The sequence below is a fragment of the Sinohyriopsis cumingii genome, chromosome 1, assembly GCF_028554795.1.
Source record: "Sinohyriopsis cumingii isolate HCF-2022 chromosome 1, ASM2855479v2, whole genome shotgun sequence".
NCBI classification, from domain to species: domain Eukaryota; kingdom Metazoa; phylum Mollusca; class Bivalvia; order Unionida; family Unionidae; genus Sinohyriopsis; species Sinohyriopsis cumingii.
Genome location: NC_142961.1, coordinates 169,493,377 through 169,513,050, shown reverse-complemented (window position 1 = coordinate 169,513,050; position 19,674 = coordinate 169,493,377). Strand labels below are relative to the sequence as shown.

The following is a 19,674-nucleotide window of genomic DNA, read 5'->3' as shown; positions in this document are numbered from 1 at the left end:
GGGGGTAAATGACAAATCCACAGAAATGATGCACCCACATATATGTATTCTATAATCAGACTAACAAATTTGAAACACATGGATTTAAGGTGATTCACAATATTTGACTACATATAAGCATAGTATCTGTCTGCCCAAACTGTTTGCATAAGTAATATATTACTGTGTGGAAAGTACAGTAAAAACTTCTCATCCTTTATATCAAGCTGATGTATGTTAATCCAACCCCTCTAGAGCAAGTGGTGACATCATAGAGCTTTATGATGTCATAATATGCATGATGCAAAATATGAAAGTGTGCAATGTACAACAAATCTGATCTTTACAATATTCATCCAGGCTAACTTTGTGTTAGTTGTGTTCACCTTAATGCATGAATTGGCTTTCATAATTAACTGAATCTTTGTCCAAACTCATACTGCCATCTAATGGCCCAAAATTTGAAGTACCTCATTTATTTTTCATCTTATAATGAAATATAAATAAATGTTTCATCCATTTACAAGTCATCTAATAATAAGTTATGCAAGTTTGGGGTCAAATTTCTTCACAGCTGCAGGCGCATATAGTACACCAGAATGGCAATCACTTGGATTGTCCCATGTAGTGGGAGGCTCAGTCCTAAAAAATCTCAATATATGGTCTCCTCCATTCTATATTTTTTCCAGTTTTATAACCAATCTTGTATATGATTTTTAAAAAATATTTTTATGAAGTATTCAAATTGTGAAAGAAATGTGAACCAGTAATCCCGATATGCAAAATGTCTTGGGCCTGTATGTTTCATAATCTTTTTAACAGATTTTGGAAAGTAAATTTAAAACCAGCTTTTTATCAAACTCATAATTATTTATAGCTAAATATGCATTCTGTCCTATTTAATGAGGCATGCTTTAATACATTCAGGTGATCTGTAATTTTTGGTGAATGAGTGGATTGGCACTAAAGATAAGAAATTTCATTTTGTGTTTAATAATATAAACAATCAAAATATGTTGTTAGTCAAACAGGCAACAAAGACTAAACAAGGGTATTGTGAACAGCACATTACTGACTTTCCCAGTGTTTATAAGTTCTCTATGAGACATTAGTATGGTGTGGTTGATGAGGGAGATTAGTGACCAAGAGGTCTAAAAGACCTCAACCTTTGGTTAAGGTATGAGGTTTTGAACTAACTTAATGTGCAGAAACCATTGTTTTCTTTAATCAGACTTCCCATGACCATAACCTCTTACCTCTAGACCCCAGAATCTACTGGGGTTTTTTATTACTACCCTCAAAGTTCACTCAAGAAACTTGTTGAAGAACAAATATTATTTAGCAAAACCCATTTCTTTCAGCAAGTGACCTTGACCTTTAACATCTTGACTCCAAAATCAATATGATTCTTATATGCATTTAACAGCAAGGCCTCCACAACCTTTGATGAAAGTACATGGTCAATAACTGAATCTCTAAACAAACCTTTATATTATTCTTTCAGTGATGGTGACCTTGACCAACTCTAAAATCATCGGGGTTCTTCCTGCCCCAAATGGCTTGGTTAACAATCTATATTGTCTTGATGACTGGAAATACTCAGAATAAAGGTTTGTACAGCTCTTTTTATATCTTGTTATTTGGGATGAAAAAAGGGACAAAATGCCAGCTATGGCCCATCTTAAGCTTCCAAAATTAATAACAGATTAAAAGTTTGACTTACTCGATAGTATATTCTGATTTCCTCAAACTTTGTCTTCAAGGCCAGCTGTAATTCCTCTGTCATTGGTTGACATAAACACATCTCGAACAAATCCATGTTGTGCTCAATGTGAAGTGACTGATGAACAGACAGCAACATCCGAGCCTGCTGGTCTTGTGACAGAACTTGGTGAACAAGACCCATAACTTGATCTGAGTTAGATTTGGATAAGTTCCCTTTCTTTGTATCTCTGAGTATCACACAACACAACACTATGTCATGAATGTTTTGAAGTTGTGTATTCTCCTTGAAAACACAGACTGGTATACTGTCAATAATGCCCAGAATTTCGTGCCATTTGTGCTGAATGAACAACTTGTATATAATTTCAGTCACAAATGTGTTGAACTGAATGCTGTCATGGAGAGTCAACATAATTGATTTAAATTTGTCTGTAATGTTACTGGTTACAAACTTGAGGATTGGATCACCACCTCTGAGAATTTCTGGATCCTCTGTTCCAGCTATAGGAACAATGTAATTCAACAAATGGCGTTTGAGAGTGGGAAAGTTATCAGAAAGTTTTTGATAACGATAACTTCTAATATCAACGATACTCATATCTGATGGTGATCTGCATCTACTTAGTTCTGATTCCTCATCATCCTCATCATCAAAATGACCTCTTTCAAGGTGAAATTGGACATCATCAAATTCATCAGAACTAATTAAGCTAACTAATGTGGCCACAATAGGACAATCTGACTTGATGTAATCCAGAGTTAGAGAAGTCATTTTATAAGTGGTATCTTCCTTGTCTCTGAAATGACCACTGCTTAAATCCCCTGAAATATTCTCTGCAAAGTGAGGTAAGGAAGATGTTCTTCTCAATGTCTGAAGTTCGTTTCCAAATTGGACGAGTGAAGTAAAATCAAATGAACACAGGAATGATCTATCAAAGGGCACTATCTCTATTCTAAATGGTAGCTCATTTTTTCCACTTATGTCTGTAACATAAAAAAGTTAATGAATCACACTGATCATTTCAAACATAATATGCAACAAAAAGATCCAAGATTATTATGTTCATGGTATTAAGAATGTTCATGGCTTAGTGGACTAAAGTGATACTAATTTACATCAGATCATGTGAAGAAAATAACTCATGAGAAACTTATATTCAAGGTCCATTTTATTACCATGAACACTCATTTCATGTATTACCATCAGTATCAATGGAACAATAAATATCACAGGGAGATAACTATTATAAAGTTTAACAATTAACCTAAATCTGAGTTACTTTCCTGGTCATAAAACTGACCTTAAAGGTAAGTGGATCTTTACTTTGCTATTAATTTTAGAAAGAACATAAAATTTGATAATATGTTTTAGTAAAACAAACTATATTTGGTAAATGAGAACACACATTATTATAGGTGTTTTTCAGAGTGAATTAGTTTCTGTCTACATCAATAGGGTCTCAGTCTGGAGTTAGCTTGTAACTCACTAATTGAACTGAGCCCTCTGCAAATAAAGTAAAAAGAAACCTGATTACCAAACATCCAGATAAACAGGACATCTGTTTATAAAAGACCTTATCAATGCCCCATCTAAATTTCAATATATGTTAACTTCAAAATAAACGATACCTGTCAACAAAGCAGAAAATGTATTACTCCCTTAACAACCTTCATAACCTGGTTTTACTGCATAATCATAAACAAAGATTCTGCAACAAGCTTGGTCTCCTCATCCACAAACAAGGATATCATATACTTTGGATATGACTTTAAAAACATCATACAAAATCTTATAACAAAATCTAAATGTTAATAAACAGAACAACAGCACACACAAAAAAAAGAGTATGTTTTGCTGTCTATTAATGCAAGGGAGACAATAGCAAAATGTATACAAATTTAAATATATGTGCTACATAACATACCTATGCTTTCTGAGAACCCATGAAACTTGTCCAGGTTCAGTAGGTCCCTAAGATCTTTCTCTTTGTCCCCTGACAGGTGGTCCAAAATGAAGTGCATTAGTCCCTCATTATCTGCTTTGTAACAGTCATTTTCCAGTTCACTGCTAAAGTCACACTTGTGCCACATCAAAAGCTCAGGTACATGGACCTGAAAACAGATGTTACAAGAAGTCATAGTAATAAGAACTAGCAGCAGTGAGTGTCTCACATAGGACCCCATCTCTGGAATTTGCTTAGCAGGTCCTTAAGATGGGAAACATCTTTACAAAAATCAATGACTGAAAAAAGTCTCATTCAGGGGAAATAACTCTTCTAAATGACTACCTCCAAAGCTTGAAATCTAATTCGTTCAAGGTCTTATCAATATAAAGGTGTATAATAACTCTGGTCAAAATGCAATATTACTTAGTAAAGCTATGATGTGGAAAGCAAAGTTAAAAGGACAAGTAATCAGGAGTCAGAACTCTCCTAAATGAAACTAAACCCATAAAAGGCACTTGTAAGTCTATGAGACAAGCATAACAAATTGTATCAGAATAAAATCAATAATTTTTAATGATGCTGGTTATAAGCAATATCCTTAATGAAGACATGAAATTAATTCTCAAGGGCCATAACTCAATGTCAAGACAAAATTAAAAGACACCTCTAGGTCTATGAGATAATGTACACACCAAACTGCATCAGACTCTATTGAATGTTTGCTGAGCTATGCTGGTTAAAATTATCTGCTGTAGCAAAAATGTAACACTAATAGAAAATGGGGAATAACTCCATCAAAACTGGACTTGGAAAAAAAGACAAAAAATTTCAAAGGCACATCTACATGTAACAGGCAATCCAAATGAAATCCAAAGGGTTGCAGAGTTATGCTGGCTGCAAGAAGTGTGAACAGATGGACTGACGGATGAGAAAAACAGTGCCTGCTATAGGGTAGCTGTACCTCAATTCAGGGTTCTAATAATGCCTAGTATTTGACACTTTTTCAATATGCTAACTCTGCAAGCCCTTTTCCCTAAAAATTTAATGTACAATGCAACAAAAAAAAATCAGAACAAATTTGGGTAGACTCAGCTTTCAAAATTCATAGACTTTTTTCAATCTGGTAACTATCTATTTCTGAGCATTAGTATTTTGCAAAAAAATTAATACACTGAAATTTCAGAATCCTAAAATTTCATGATGCTCAAATATTGCAATTTACAGTACAAAAATGAGACAATGAATGCTTTCTAGCCATGTTCTTGGTAGCTGCCATGCTAATGCTTTATAGCCATGTTCTTGGTAGCTGTCATGCTATTGGTTTCAACAGGACCAAAACTAGTTGGAAAATCTTGGCATGCTAATAAAACTTATCTGTGATCAATATAACTAAGATGTACATTGGCAACAACATAAACCATATGAGATCATCAGACAGGTATAGAACTGAAAATAAAAAAACTGACCACTCTATGTGAAGTGTTAGGTGATACTGTGACTTGTAAGTAGTCCCTCATTGCCATTTGCAACTGTCCTTTAACTAATTCTGGTACAAGGATCTGTGAAAAAAATGAGAAGAATTACAAAGTAATGAAGAAAAAAACATACTATAACTGTAAACAGAAGCTACTTTCAAGTAGAAAATTCTAGAATGTCTATCTTTAGCTTTCACTGTAAACTTGTGATAACTCAAAGATATATAAAGATGACATATTACATAACAAGACACATCAAAGACAAACAAAAAATGACAAATGACACAAATAGACACATCAAAGATACATAAAAATGACAAATGACATAAAAGATTCATCAAAGAGATATAAAATGACAAATGACACATTAGAAAGATACATCATAGATAAATAAAAATGACAAATGACACATTAGAAAGATACATCAAAGATAAAAATGACAAATGACAAAAAGATACATCAAAGATATAAGATACATAAAAAAGATGAATGACTTGAAAGATACATTAAACTGGATGGTTAAGATACTCTGTTGAAAACTATTATAAGGTATTGGATACTTTTCTCACTGAGACTATGAAAACTGAGTCTCATACTTAACACTATTAAAGATTGGACTAATTTGACCACTGAGACCATTAAATCTAATTTTCATATCTAATACAAAGATAGATTGGTTTAATTTGTCCATAGAGAGCATTGAAACAGAGTTTATAAGAGATTGGGCAAATTTGCCCACTAAGAACACTACAACTGATTTTATATGAGACTGGACTAATTTGCCCACAGAGAACATTACAACTGATTTTATATGAGACTGGACTAATTTGCCCACTAAGAACATTACGACTGATTTTATATGAGACTGGACTAATTTGCCCACTAAGAACATTACAACTGATTTTATATGAGACTGGACTAATTAGCCCACTAAGAACATTACAACTGATTTTATATGAGACTGGGCTAATTTGCCCACTAAGAACATTGCAACTGATTTTATATGAGACTGGACTAATTTGCCCACTAAGAACATTACAACTGATTTTATATGAGACTGGAATAATTGGCCCACTAAGAACATTACAACTGATTTTATATGTGACTGGACTAATTTTCCCACAGAGAACATTACAAATGATTTCCACAGACCATTAAAACTACAAAAAGAGCTTATCGGGCCTAAAGCCCGCAAATACAAAAGGGATGTCTATCTGAATGTAGCTATCATCTGAAAGCAATCAAGTTCTAATTGGCTAGTTGGCCTTTGGGAACCATCTTACAAAGTGATATTAATGTCAATTATTTAGTGCATCCCGAGATTATCCAATATGTGCTACATTATTTACACCATGTTTGAATAGGTGGATACCTTAAGCTCCAAATGCCTTAACAACTAAGTTTTGTGTACTAAGTCTTTTTAGCCCAGTAAAATGTTTAGAAACTTGACCTTTACTTATGATTATAAGGGGTCCTATTTAAATACAGATGAATGTACATTGTGAGAATTTGGGATGAAACACTGAACTCATGATCCATATCAACCTTGAATGAAGTAAATCATTATGATTCCTTTGTTATACCTGCAATGGAGGAGATGACACACAGCATGATGTAGTCACAAACAGCAGACATGGGTAAGGAGTTGGGGCCAATGCAAACCAGGGGTCCATCTGATCAATTTCTGTAATTTATGTGCAAAAATTTGCCCAAAACACCACACATATGTATTTTTTAAGCATAGATAATAATGCATTTCATACAGAATGTGTGCATATGGCAAAAAAGATGAACACATTTGTACAGAAAGGTGAGAATTGACTCTTTAAAATTAACTGAGGATCCACATTGTAGGCAGACTGAATTCATAATTTTGGAACAAATTTGTTAAAATATATTTTAAAAATCATTTAAACATAGTAAACCTAAGTGTCAAAATTCATTAGATCAGTTTACATAAGATAAAATCTATTCAGATTAATCAAAGATTCATACCTAAATGTTATTTCATATCTGCAGTCAGCAACATGTTACAAATAAGATGTAAAGCTGTATTCCTTGTTACAAATGTTTGACATTTACTACAACATGTTACAAATAAAATGTAAAGCTGTATTTCTTGCTACAAATGTTTGACATTTACTACAATATGTTACAAATAAGATGTAAGGCTGTATTCCTTGTTACAAATGTTTGACATTTACTACAATATGTTACAAATAAGATGTAAGGCTGTAATCCTTGTTAAAAATGTTTGCCATTTACTACAATATGTTACAATTTGTCTAAATATGAAGATCTGTCATAACATTGTGCATATGTTCTAGTACCAAAGAGATGCTGCCACGATTTTATCTAAAGGGGGAAGCTCCACTCATTGCCACCAACATAGGGGGGAATAGAAATGCAGGGGAAGGGGAGGATATGGCCATAATTCAATATTTACCTAACACTTAAATATCCATCTCTATTTCTTCCACTCCACCCTGTTATAGCAAAACTGAAATCAGAATCATCAAAAACCTGTCTCCTCAAGCTGAATAAGCATTTAATCTTTCGGTAGAAAAACTCGGGATGGCTAATATTGCAAGGGAGATTATGTGCCCTATCTGTGTATGAATCTTGTTTCTGAGCTCAGTATGTGCCCTATCTGTGTATGAATCTTGTTTCTGAGCTCAGTATGTGCCCTATCTGTGTATGAATCTTGTTTCTGAGCTCAGTATGTGCCCTATCTGTGTATGAATCTTGTTTCTGAGCTCAGTATGTGCCCTATCTGTGTATGAATCTTGTTTCTGAGCTCAGTATGTGCCCTATCTGTGTATGAATCTTGTTTCTGAGCTCAGTCTGTGCCTTATCTGTGTATTAATCTTGTTTCTGAGCTCAGTCTGTGCCTTATCTGTGTATTAATCTTGTTTTGTGCTAAGACCCTCATTCTCAGTCTGCTGTCCAAAGAGGCATATACATGGCTAATTTAGTCAGCTTGAACAAGCTGGGAAACTATGGTTGTTATGTACACTTCTCCACAGGTCAAAGGTATTTTCTTTTGTATACTTCTTCTCCAAACTTAGATTTTTCACTAAAATAAGCTCTGAAAAAGTTTCCCTTTCTTAAATCAGTGTTTTGCTGACTATTATGGCAAATTTCTTATCTGCTTCATAACGCTATCTTAGTGTTTTAAGTCCATCAATGTCACAGTGTCCTTTTTAAGACTGACATATTTCAATCAGATACATATCTTAGCTTTTTCATTTCATTTTAGATTATCTTAAACAAATCATTGTCATTGTCACTATCATCTGCTATTATCTGCTGAATGAAATCATCATCTGAAGATGGACCACATTGGGAATCAGCCATTTTGGTGTTATATGTAGCCCGTATTTTAAACACACATTTCTAAAACTTCCTTGATGTAACATTCAAACTAAAACAGAATAATTGTATCATGGCCCAATGTGCCAATCAAATTTAGTTTCATACCATTCATGTCCAGTCAAAGAACCCAGATATGCAAACAGTTACCTAGCTGAAAAGAGAGAAATGTCATGACAAGAACTATAATACCTCTACCAGTGGCATAACTTGTATTCCAGCAAGCACTTTAAGGGTCAACAGTTAAATAAAAAATGTATACTTTGCAGAGTATGTTTTTATATCCACAATTTGCAAGAATTCATACAAATAAATTTGTGTACCATGGCAGCATCTCTGGTACCATATAAAGTTATTTGTAATTATAAAGCTGTATAAAAATACAGTTTTGTTTCATATGTGTTCAATTTATTGACAGCTGTGAAGGAAAAGAATGAAATGTTATCCCTTTATACTAAATATATATACTTGTTTGTAAGTCCAACCCAGCTGCAAACAACATAGCCCATGATCTGCCATTGCATAATGTGCTGGTAGACCAGGGACCAGGTTATTTGTTCTACTGATTACTCATAACAAACTACATAGGCCTAGATTTGCCAAACACACTTTGTAGTTGGACCCAATTACTGAGTACATATGGTAACCATGAAAATTATAAACTCTCAGCATGATAAAATATGTGTATGCTGGAGAACTGAATTTTTACTTGTTTTATACATGATTTGAAGTTGAATTAGACACATACTGGACAATCCATGCTTCAACATTCCTTCCCACTCCAAAGAGGGAACCAGTCCACATCTGTTTATAATATACTTCAGGTCAAAAAGACTGAAAGATGGACAAAAAATGATTACATCTTAGTTTAAAGTATTGAAGGAACATTTTCAAGCATCTCTTCACGTATAATGGACTTCCTTACTTTGGGGACACTCAAAATACTGTCTACACCAATTCAATTTTGTGTTTCACAATTTCATAACTGAGTGCACAGTATTAAAACATTTGGTTTAAGTAAACTACCTCAAAAAATGTGAACCATACAAATGTGACTATTAGCTACCTGTAGTATCAGTAATTATTATACAAAAATAAATGTATAACTGTCATTTGTTGATAGAACTGAAGCTTAAATGTAGCAACTTAATGTAGCATAAAAAACTGTTATCTAGTTTCTTCAAACAATGAGTAGGAAACAATGAATAGCAAACTCACAAAATTAGTTTCACAAATGTAAAGGCAAGAGTTCATGAAGATAGAGCTTACCGTGTGGCTTGAACATTTAGATCTATTTCATCTGCATTTAAAAAACAAACAAAAAACGGCTTTCCTCCACTTCACAAACTTAAAACTGACCTGACATTTCCCAGCTGTCCAATTTTATATGCAAAAGTACTCAGCCATGTTATCTGTTCTAGAAGGTTCATTTCACTGTATGGTTTCCATGGTAACCTGTTTTTGTGTGACTTTTTCCCATCAGCCTCTATCTGTCAATCAAGAACATTCATCATAATGGATTATTCGAGGATAATCACTGAAAGGATGTTTTATGGAAATTGTTTCATGACAATAATGAGAAAAAACTATGACATGACAGAGATGTAAAAAAAACATCTGCAATGTGAGACAAAAAACAATTTTGAATGTAACTAAGATATATAGTAGTTTGCAATAAATAGAATTTATGTTGTACCTGATCCTGGGATAAGGGATTACATTCCACACACGTCTGCTACAAGAGTCTGATGCACAGAATAGAAAATAATGTAACTTCAAGACTGAGATTTTCTTGTCTTGATACAAGCTACCTTCACTTTTTATTTTTCTCAATCACGTTTGTCAAAAGGAAAAGAAAAAGTAATTGTTCCATCTCTGTGTTATCACATTATTGCCATGCTTGATTGTAAACCCAAAATTTGTATTGAACATTATGACATCATCAATGTGCAACTTCCCACACTAAGAAGTCAACAATCTGTCACCTGACAACTCACCACAGACAAGAGTCACCTGACAACTGACCCCAGAAAACTGTTTCAGAACAAACAGACTGAGACAAGCCACACATATGAAAATATATTTGATTTCTCTGAGTGAGAATATTTTTGCTCGAGGTCAGTTACAATCTAGTTTCATCAATCTGATATCCAGTTCTCAAACTAGAATGATACTTATTGAACAATCGGCAGTTTTTTAATCCTACTGTACTACCAAAACAAAAATTAAATATTATTTTATGATTTTTTTTCCTCAAGACCTGCAGACCTCAGTAAAGAACAGTGCCAATATTCTACAGAAAGCAGCATGAAGCTTAAACAGAAAAAAGGTTAACTGAACTCAGACTCTTGACTTTTACACAAGATGCTACTGGATGTGAATCATCCCAGTTTGGAAAGATCACTTACAGTGAAAACTCCAACCATTACATTGAAATGTGACTATTTCTATAAAAATATTATGCATACTGGTACTGTAGTTATAGGTTACTGCATTTGTATGGGAAAATATGAATGAGTTTTCGGATGGAATACTGCATGAACTTGTGAGTGCAGTATATCCTTCCGACAAAACGAGTTCATATTTCCCATACAAATGCAGTAACCTTTTTATTATATGCTCATTTTTTTATTCTACCTAAGGTTTAATTATATAAACAAAATACACTACAAGAAACAACGAATATGAATGAATGCCGTATTCCAAACTAAATACACAAGTGCAGATTTGACATTACAAACTGACATCATTATTAATGCGCACATGTCTGCCCAGATAAATTTGAACTTAGTTGCGCAGTCGACATAACTTTCGAAAGAAAATGACATGTCTAGTTAAAATTGAAATTTGCAGTCATATTGTGAATGAATGTGCATTGCAACAACTTTTCCATTTGATCTGGAGTGAATATATTTTGGTATTTTGTTTCGATTCGACAAAATTTTGTGATTTTGGACTGGATTCATCTGAGCAAATTATACATGAAATACATCGGATTGAAGTGGCGCAGGAGAAGCCTGTTTATGTCTACAAATGCGTTTCTGTTTCTGTCACTGAATGTTTTAAATCATAACGTGGGAAAAATATGAAGTCTATCAATTGCAGTTTTCAAAAAGACGCTATGGAATTTAATGTTTATTTCATTTTGAGTGCAGTAAGGAGGATGCAACTGCACTTATCATCGAAATTACAGCACAATTTCGAAATGTGTAATCCAGATTGAAAACCTATGACATGGCTCATGTAATTCGGATTTGCAGAATTAAGAAAAAACATTTTGAGGAAATTCAGGATGTAAAACTGTAAGTATATTTTATTTTGCCATTCTTATCACCAGATAAAGAACACAGTATATGCCTTGTCACTTGTATGTTATTTGTAAGGACATAATCGCCCGTCTTTTATATAATGTAGCTAGCCTAAATCCGTAACGCAGAATGTGTCAAAACAGCTTGTTTTTTTTGCAGTCCACGAAACATGTTTTAGTTCATTCAGAAACAAATTTAAATAACCACAATGTAAAGAGCCTCTTACGCGAGTGTATATGATTTGTTTACAAATCAAAAGTGCTGGTGTCTGTGTCATTGTTTGTTTACACAGTGTTTCCCTTTACGCACATTTGTGCGTCAGGGATGCACGCTGGAGAAAATTGACGCACACATTTTGTTGCCGTGCGTTTTTCTGACGCAAAGGATTTTCATAATGTGATCAGGATTTATTTAATACCTGAAGGCAATTATGACATCAATGTTACCATAATGTAGTATTCTGCACAGCTTGAAGGCAATTATGACATCAGTGTTACCATAATGCAGTATTTTGCACAGCTTGAAGGCAATGACATCCATGTTACCATAATGCAGTTTTTTGCATAGCTTGCAGGCAATTATGACATCAATGTTACCATAATGCAGTTTTTTGCATAGCTTGAAGGCAATTATGACATCAATGTTACCATAATGCAGTATTCTGCACAGCTTGAAGGCAATTATGGCATCAATGTTACCATAATGCAGTATTCTGCACAGCATGAAGGCAATTATGACATCAATGTTACTATAATGCAGTATTTCGCACAGCTTGAAGGCAATGACATCCATGTTACCATAATGCAGTTTTTTGCACAGCTTGAAGGCAATTATGACATCAATGTTACCATAATGCAGAATTTCGCACAGCTTGAAGGCAATGACATCAATATTATCATAATGCAGTTTTTTGCACAGCCTGAAGGCAATTATGACATCAATGTTCCCATAATGCAGTATTCTGCACAGCTTGAAGGCAATTATGACATCAAAGTTACCATAATGTGGTATTTTGCACAGCTTGAAGGCAATTATGACAGTAGATAAGCAAGCTGCATGTAACATGTGTATTTCTGACTGAGTCATAGAAACTATATGAAAATTCAAATGAACTTAGTTTATTGACAAGCATTCAAAGAAGAAGACTATCAAGGTCTGTAAATATTAGTTACCTTAAATAAGGTTAATAACAATGTATCAATATTTCACAAGAATTGAATGTAATGTGTGAATGCAGCTTTCGTGCCATGATCCTTTCATTAGATCAAACTGGAAATAAACAAAACAAATTCTAACAAAAAAGGATGCAGTTGGCTGATGTATAATTTGATAATCAAGGTCTTCAAACTTTAGGAATTTTCTTTAGATTATAAAAGAATCTGAGTGATCAAATTAAAAAAATGTAATTATTCCAAACTTTAAGGAAGGAATAACTTCTATCTCAACTGCCAGGAATTAATACAAGTAGTATACATGTGAAGGACTATATTTATGGTGAGTATGGTTTTTATTTGAAAATCTGTTTTGAAAAATTTAAGTCAATTTAAAATTTAAGTCATTTTTAAACTCACCTTCAGGATTCTGCCTTGCATTTCAAAATGGTGGAGAAAGCAATGAATTGACATGAGGTTCTGAAGATTTCCAAAGAAACAACGTTTCTCATCCATGTCCTTCAAAAGATTAAGATCAAGGTCCTGTATGATTCTGATTCCTGAGATAATATTATAGTATTCTGCTGTTTCTATCATCATTCCAGCACTGGTGTAGTCAAAAAAACCTCGAGCATTACATCTGCCTGCAAAATCTGAAAAGAAGAATACATCTGTAGCTATCTAAATTGTCATGTGAGCATCTCAGACTGTAGAATAAAATAATGTAATCTGTTATACACGCAAATGTGTGTGTTTGGATTCTGAATGTAGTGTTAGCATTTTTAGTCATATCACTATGATGTCTGCAATGTGACAGCTTATAGTGATGTTGAGCACTGGGGCATCATGCCCCAGACATGTGGCATCATGTCCCACCACACACATTATTCTGACACCAGACCAACCAATCATAACACTAATTTCTTAATGCTGAATGCCAAGCAATGCAGCTACTAGTACCATTTTTATAAGTCTTTGATATGACTTGGATCGGGATTCGAATCACCAACCTCTCACATCCGAAGCAGATGCATCGTACAAGAATGGTTTCAACACCATTTGTATCAACATACAAAGCAACACCACTCATTTGATATATGGTGACAAAGAGTGGTCTGTGTACATGTATCTACCACATTTGTCCTGGAGTTTTGATACAGGGTTTAATAGATATGGGCACTGTCATGTGCCACATGTAAACAAATATCATATGCTCATCAGACAAATATCATAAACAGACATTTCAAACAATTTCATCAAAACTAGATGATGTAATGTTTATCTGTTGCACACAATGGCCATTACAGCCATTCAGTCCTGTATATAAAAAAATGGACTCTTCTATAACTCCAGAAGCAACATGGCAAATTATATGTACACAGACCACTCTTTGTCATATGAGTGGTCTTGTGCTAGTGCTGATACAAATGGTTTTAAAATCATACATGTACAAAAAAAAATTATGTAAATTTTATCTACATTCTGATGTGCTCACATGAAAATTCATTGTGCTACAAATGCAGATATTATTTGCAATGCTAGGCTGAGTGGACTACAAGTGTAAGGTAGTACTGTGCATTCTGGGAGACTGGACATAACATTTTGTGCTCATAACTTCTGTTTCTCATTATATAATAAAAAAGAAATATGCTTATAATAATCAGAATGGCAATTTAATTTTTAAAGAAAGCAAGATGTCAACAAAATGTATACATGATCAAAGAAAATTTTCAACAATTTATGACCTGCTGTAAAAATGGACTTTGCAGGATTTTCTGTTGCAGAAAACTGATGTGAAATCAATAACCGTGTCATACTTAATAAATGTGTCATATTTAATAAATTAATTCATCAACATATACCTTTCATTGTGTATTTGATAAGAAGAGTTATGATCTTCAACTTGATGAATTTGTAAATATTTATTCAGCTATTGTTTTATGGGCAATTAACAACAGCATACTTTTTCCTGTACTTTTCAATGGAATGACATTTATTTTGTCAACAGATATTCAGCTATTGTTTTATGGGCAATTAACAACAGCATACTTTTTCCTGTACTTTTCAATGGAATGACATTTATTTGTCAACAGATATTCAGCTATTGTTTTATGGGCAATTAACAACAGTGTACTTTTTCCTGTACTTTCAATGGAGTGACCCATATCTCTCAACAGATATTCAGCTATTGTTTTATGGGCAATTAACGACAGTATACATTAGATTTGTTTAAGATGTTGGCACATTAGATTTGTTTAAGATGTAGCCACATTAGATTTGTTTAAGATGTTGGCACATTAGATTTATTGAACATCTAGACACATTAGATTTAAGATGTAACCACATTAGATTTATTGAACATGTAGGCACATTAGATTTGTTTAAGATGTAACCACATTAGATTTACTGAAGATATAGCCACATTAGATTTGTTTAAGAAGTAACCACATTAGATTTATTGAACATGTAGGCACATTAGATTTATTGAACATATGGTCACATTATATTTGTTTAAGATGTAGCCACATTATATTTAAGATGTAGCCTCATTAGATTTATTGAACATGTAGCCACATTAGATTTGTTTAAGATGCAGGCACATTAGATTTGTTTAAGATGTAGCCACATTAGATTTATTGAACATGCAGCCACATTAGATTTGTTTTAGATGTAGCCACATTAGACTTGTTTAAGATGTAAGCACATAAGATTTGTTGAAGATGTAGGCACATTAGATTTGTTTAAGATACAGCCACATTAGATTTGTTTAAGATGTAGTCATGTTAGATGTACTGAACATGTAGCCACATTATATTTGTTTAATATGTAGGCACATTAGATTTGTTTATGACGTAGGCACATTAGATTTGTTTAAGATATGGGCACATTAGATTTCTTTAAGACAAATGCATAAGTGCATAAGATTTGTTGAAGATGTAGCCACATTAGATTTGATTAAAATGTAGCCACATTATATTTGTTGAAGAAGTTGGCACATTAGATTTATTGAACATATACATGCATTAGATTTGTTTAAGATGTAGCCACATTAGATTTATTGAAGATGTAAGCAAGTAAGATTTGCTGAAGTCGTAGGCACATTAGATTTGTTTAAGATGTAGGCACGTTAGATTTATTGAACATGTAGCCACATTAGATTTGTTTAAGATGTAGCCACATCAGATTGGTTTAAGATGTAAGCAAATAAGATCTGTAGAAGATCTAGGCACATTAGATTTGTTTAAGATACAGCCACATTTGATTTGTTTAAGATGCAGTCATATTAGATGTATTGAACATGTAGCCACATTATATTTGTTTATGATGTTGCCACATTATATTTGTTTAAGATGTAGGCACATTAGATTTGTTTAAGATGTAACCACATTAGATTTGTTTAAGATGTAAGTGCATAAAATTTGTTGAAGATGTAGGCACATTATTTTTGTTTGAAATGAATCCACATTATATTTATTTAAGATGTAGGCACAAAGATGTAGGAATATTAGATTTGTTGAAGATGTAGGCACATTAGATTTATTGAACATATAGACACATTAGAATTGTTTAAGATGTAAGCTCGTAAGATTTGCTAAAGATGTAAGCACATTAGATTTGTTTAAGATGTAGCCAGATTAGAATTACTGAACATGTAGCCACATTATATTTGTTTAAGATGTAGCCACATAAGATTGTTTTATGATGTAAGCACTTAAGATTTGTTGAAGATGTAGGCACAATAGATTTGTTTAAGATGTAGCCACATTCAATTTGTTTAAGATGTAGCCATATTAGATTTACTGAACATGTAGCCACATTAGATTTGTTTAAGATGTAGGCACATTAGATTTGTTTAAGATGTAGGCACATTAGATTTGTTTAAGATGTAGGCACATTAGATTTGTTTAAGATTTAGGCACATTAGATTTGTTTAAGATGTAGGCATATTAGATTTGTTTAAGATTTAGGCACATTAGATTTGTTTAAGATGTAGCCACAATAGATTTGTTTAAGATGTAGGCACATTAGATTTGTTTAAGATGTAGCCACATTAGATTTGTTTAAGATGTAGGCATATTAGATTTGTTTAAGATTTAGGCACATTAGATTTGTTTAAGATGTAGCCACATTAGATTTGTTTAAGATGTAGGCACATCAGATTTGTTTAAGATGTAGCCATATTATATTTGTTTAAGATGTAGCCACATTAGATTTGTTTAAGATGTAGGCACATTAGATTTGTTTAAGATGTAGCCACATTAGATTTGTTTAAGATGTAGGCATATTAGATTTGTTTAAGATTTAGGCACATTAGATTTGTTTAAGATGTAGGCATATCAGATTTGTTTAAGATGTAGGCACATTAGATTTGTTTAAGATGTAGCCACATTAGATTTATTGAAGATGTAGGCATACTTGATTTGTTTAAGATGTAGGCACAATAGATTTGTTTAAGATGTAGGCACATTAGATTTGTTTAAGATGTAACCACATTAGATTTATTGAACATGTAACCACATTAGATTTGTGTAAGATGTTGGCACTAAGATGTTGGCACATTAGATTTGTTTAAGATGTTGGCACAATAGATTTGTGTAAGATGTAGGCACACTACAAGTATCTCCTTGATTCTAATACCTACCCTTCATCAGGTGTACCAGTCTAGTCAGCAGGTTCCGGACACACAACTCTGGATTTTTGCTGGTGCCACTAGAAGGATCCATGTTGCTGATCCCACTGTTGTGTATCATCTTCCCATTGATAATTGGGGGGCTCTCTGCAAGTAGACATTACATAAGGAAGGGGACAAATTACTAAAGGAACTGTACAGTATATAATTACACTACCAGTTCTACTTTTCTGTTTTTTTATAATCATTGAGAATTTCAATCCATAGGACAGATTCCATTTATACTTGCTTATAATTTTAATCCAACTTCAAACAGCATAGATACATCTTGAATGAACCAGACACAATATTAGTCAAGAAATATGCATTATGAAATTATATACAATGGTAGTGCAGAAAGATACAACATGAACCAGATACAAAAGTAGTTCAGACAGATACACCAATTAATCAGATAAAACAGTAGTGCAGAAACATACACCATAAACCAGATACAAAAGTGCAGAAAGATACACCATGAACTAGATACAAAAGTGCAGAAAGATACACCATGAACCAAATACAAAAGTACAGAAAGATACACCATTAATCAGATACAACAGTTGTGCAGAAAGATACACTATGAACCAGATAAAAAAGTAGTGCAGAAGTATGCACCATGAGCAAGGTACAAAAATAGTGCAGAAAGTTACACCATTAATCAGATACAACAATAGTGCATAAGGATCCACCATAAACTAGATACAACAGTACTGCAGAAATATATGCCATTGTCATACAACAGTAGTGCAGAAAGATACACAGTGAAACAGATACTACAGCAGTGTAGAAATATACAAAATTAACCAGCTACAACAGTCATGCAGAAATATACAACAAGAACCACATACATGTTTGCATGGAATAGCACTTCTTTCAATGGAATAAAATGGAGTCAGTATAAAGTACAGCTGTAAACAGATTCCCCTCAAAACAAAGTCATGACTGGAATGACCTTTCCTACAATTCAGTGACATGCAGTGGATGCGCTTTTAGGAATTTTCATTTAATTAGGTTACTGATATAGCAAAAATCACATTTAATTCCAAATAAGTGTATACTCTGAATTTTTCATGTTTCTAATGAAGTCCTCGTAATTTTTATGACTTTCACTTGTCCCTTGTGGTTTTCTTACAAATAATTTCCAATGTATTTTCTCTTAAATATAAACATAGATTTTTCTTGCTGTGTCAATGTAAGCAGCAAAAATGTTCTCCGAGAGCAGAGAAGCTCTGATTTTCCTAGCACATTACCTTGCTGTGTAATGGCAGACAGTAATGGCATGTGCTTGCTGGGAATTTTCAAACAGCAACTGTATACAATGATGTGAGTAAGGTTCAAACTCAGTTTCTTAGCAACTTTCTCTAGCCTGAAAGAAAAAAAGATATTCAGTCAAACACACATGTTTGAAATAGCATAAAGTGATTTTTAAACAATAATGCACAATGGACAATCAAATGTGTTCCGAGCAAATGTCTTACAATTCTTTGGGTACAAACCTGATAAGGAAAGTATAACTGGCATGCATGATTAAGTTTTTTTTTCTGTATTTAAATTCCCCTACTTTTCATCCATAGGTTATACTCAGAGAATTTTTAGCCCTTTTTATAAACAAGAGTTCTTCAAAGGGACTAATTCTCTACTGGACAAAAATATATTTAACTGCTGAGTGTTGTAACTGTTTCTGATATTCTTCAGCGATAATAATATTTTCAAATTAGCTGCTGTGGTGGATATATTGGATGTCAGACTGGCACCATTTCCATTTTGGACCACAGCGCTACAATTAAAATTTGTTTAGACACAGGCCCCAGGCTGGTGACTTAAATAAACAAACTCACAAGCCCTGACTGAAATTTCAAAAGCCCAGACTCCAATTTCCACATGCCCAAAATTGCCCCTTTTTTAATATTGTCACATGACATTGCAATAACAACAATTTGAATATAAATTCAATAGGGTTCAAAGGGGTTTCAAGGTACTGCAAGTGTCATTAGTGTTCACTGATACGCTGGTGTGCTTCACAAAGTAAAACTTTGTTAACCAAGA

At 33.4% G+C, this 19,674-nt stretch overlaps 1 protein-coding gene across 1 annotated transcript in view; it reads right to left on the bottom strand.

Moving 5' to 3' along the window:
- LOC149808360 (uncharacterized) overlaps nt 1-19,674 on the bottom strand; it is a 181,087-nt gene that overhangs the window by 89,204 nt on the left and 72,209 nt on the right. Inside the window, exons 13-21 of the mRNA XM_089976137.1 lie at nt 18,879-18,994; nt 17,599-17,733; nt 13,377-13,609; nt 9,857-9,987; nt 9,246-9,331; nt 6,709-6,809; nt 5,117-5,209; nt 3,630-3,816; nt 1,703-2,688 (exon numbers count right to left, since the gene is read on the bottom strand). Coding sequence (XP_089832263.1) covers nt 1,703-2,688; nt 3,630-3,816; nt 5,117-5,209; nt 6,709-6,809; nt 9,246-9,331; nt 9,857-9,987; nt 13,377-13,609; nt 17,599-17,733; nt 18,879-18,994 — 2,068 coding nt within the window. The remainder of the gene's footprint in view (nt 1-1,702; nt 2,689-3,629; nt 3,817-5,116; nt 5,210-6,708; nt 6,810-9,245; nt 9,332-9,856; nt 9,988-13,376; nt 13,610-17,598; nt 17,734-18,878; nt 18,995-19,674) is intronic.